The sequence below is a fragment of the Orycteropus afer genome, unplaced genomic scaffold (genome assembly GCF_000298275.1).
Source record: "Orycteropus afer afer isolate SDZICR_OR568_19922 unplaced genomic scaffold, OryAfe1.0 scaffold00650, whole genome shotgun sequence".
In the NCBI taxonomy this organism is placed as follows: domain Eukaryota; kingdom Metazoa; phylum Chordata; class Mammalia; order Tubulidentata; family Orycteropodidae; genus Orycteropus; species Orycteropus afer.
The window spans coordinates 80,850-82,970 of NW_006922237.1; the positions used below are offsets into that span (position 1 = coordinate 80,850).

The 2,121-nt window shown below is 38.9% G+C and overlaps 1 protein-coding gene across 1 annotated transcript; it reads right to left on the reverse strand.

Annotated features, from left to right (window-relative positions):
- Positions 1 to 208: 208 nt before the first annotated feature.
- On the reverse strand, positions 209 to 1,144 carry LOC103210745 (olfactory receptor 4S2-like). The gene has a single exon (XM_007956658.1). The coding sequence runs from the start codon at positions 1,142 to 1,144 to the stop codon at positions 209 to 211; it is 936 nt and encodes a 311-aa protein (XP_007954849.1).
- Between the last annotated feature and the right edge of the window lie 977 nt (positions 1,145 to 2,121).

Sequence of the window (2,121 nt, forward strand, 5' to 3'; positions counted from 1 at the left end):
TGAGTGCTTAATATGTGTGAATCCCACAGTTCTAAACAGTAAATAGCTTTCACTTTTAAAAGAAAATACTCAAGAATGGGGAGGAGAAAACACCATGTGTTTATCCCAAAAGTCTGGCAAGGTTGTTATTACTGTCTTTATTGCATAGATGCCTTAAAGCTGACTGAAAGAATTGAAATCATGCAGTTTAATGTATCATTACTTCAAACTATTTCTCAGTAGCTTCCCAGAAAACCTTCTTATGCCACAGTTTTTTCATTGCATTTTTTACCTCTGCATTTCTCAGCGTATAAATCAGGGGATTCAACATTGGGGTGATAATAGTGTAAAATACAGCCACCATCTTATCCTCAGCAAAAGTAACATCAGGGCGCATGTACGTGAAAGTGGAAGGACCAAGAAACATGACGACCACAGTAATGTGGGAGCCACAAGTGGAGAGAGCTTTGCGCCTGCCTTCTGCTGACTGCTTTCTCAAGGATTTCAGGATGAAAGTGTAGGAGATTAACAAGATTAAAAAGCCCCCCAAAGCAATGGTCCCACTGCTGGCTGTCTCAACAACAGCAACAGCATACGTGTCTGTGCAGGCCAGTTTCAGCACAGGGTGGACATCACAAAAGTAGTGATCGATCTCATTGGGTCCACAAAAGGGGAGCCGGACCACGAAAACCAACTGGATAACAGAGTGCAAGAACCCACCTATCCAGGTCCCCAGTACCATTTTACTGCATGTGTCCTGGTCCATGATGGTCATATAGTGGAGAGGTTTACAGATGGCCACATACCTGTCATAAGCCATTACAATAAGAATGAATACCTCAGTGGGACCAAAGAAATGTACTGCAAAGAGTTGTAACATGCACCCCACGTAAGAGATAGTTTTTCTTTTGGCTAATAGGTCAAAGATCATCTTGGGGGCTGTAACTGAGGAGTAACAGATGTCTGCAAAAGACAAATAGTTCAGAAAGAAATACATAGGAGACTTGAGAAGGTTGCCCATGTGCACCGTCAGCATGATGAGAAGGTTTCCCAGCAGAATAGCCATGTAGAGCAAAGAAAACACCACAAAACAAACTCCTTCCACCTTTGGGTTCTGAGAAAGTCCTCTTAAAATGAACATAGTTACATTGTTTTTCTTTTCCATGGAATTAATCCAGGAGCCCAAGTTCCTGAGACAATTAAATAGTCTGAAAGAAATAAAAAGGACCAACAACATTATTTCCATTGTAGAAAACAATAGATAATCACAATATTTGGAAATAGAAAATAAGTACTTACTGCTGTTTGGCACGTATAGTTAGTTATTGAAAGGTATATATTCTGACCACAATCCTTCATTCAACCTCCTGTTCATTCACTTCACATGAGGAAAAAAAGTCCTTATGTGAGAATCAAGCTAATCCTCTAAATCACTCATTAAGGAAAGAGTTCTAACTCCCTTGCCATTGTTTAAGATTTATTAATTTGCTTTTAGACATTTGTTTACTTTTCATTCTGTGAAAGTACTAAACTTGATTTTGAAACAATGTCTGTGTTTGGGGTCACTTGGTAGTGTAAACAGTTAACATCCCTATGTGCTACCTCGAAGGTTGGAGATTCAAGTCCACTTTGAAGCAGCTTGGAAGAAAGGCCTGGTAATCTACCTTCAAACAACTGGCTACTAAAATCCCTGAACTTGTAACACCAAAATATCTATCTATCTACCCGCCTTTAGCACAATGCTCTCTTAAGCAGTGTGGGATTAAATTGAAAATAACAACTCAAAAGATTAGATAGAAACCTTAGGGCAGTAAGTTATTGTCAATGGGGGAGGGGGAGGAACAACTCAGGAAAGGAGATAGGATCATTGCACAACTCAAAGGATGTAATCAATGTCACTGAATTGTACATAGAAAACGTTTAATTAATGTTTTTCTGTGTACAGTCACAAAAACAATAAGAAAATAAATAAAATGGAAACAAAAGAATACAGAAAAGTCCTATGGATGTTTATGTGCATATGTTTGGGTACTCCTACTTGATCTGAAGATCAACCAGTCAGGATTCTGTGTGATGTAATAGAAAGAGGTCCAAAGCTATACCATTCTGACTCTTAGATAATGGTGCTGTTGTTGGTGCTGA

Bases quoted from the DNA above. Each gene is read 5' to 3' on its own strand.
- LOC103210745 (XM_007956658.1), bottom strand. From the start codon at position 1,144: ATGGAAAAGAAAAACAATGTAACTATGTTCATTTTAAGAGGACTTTCT.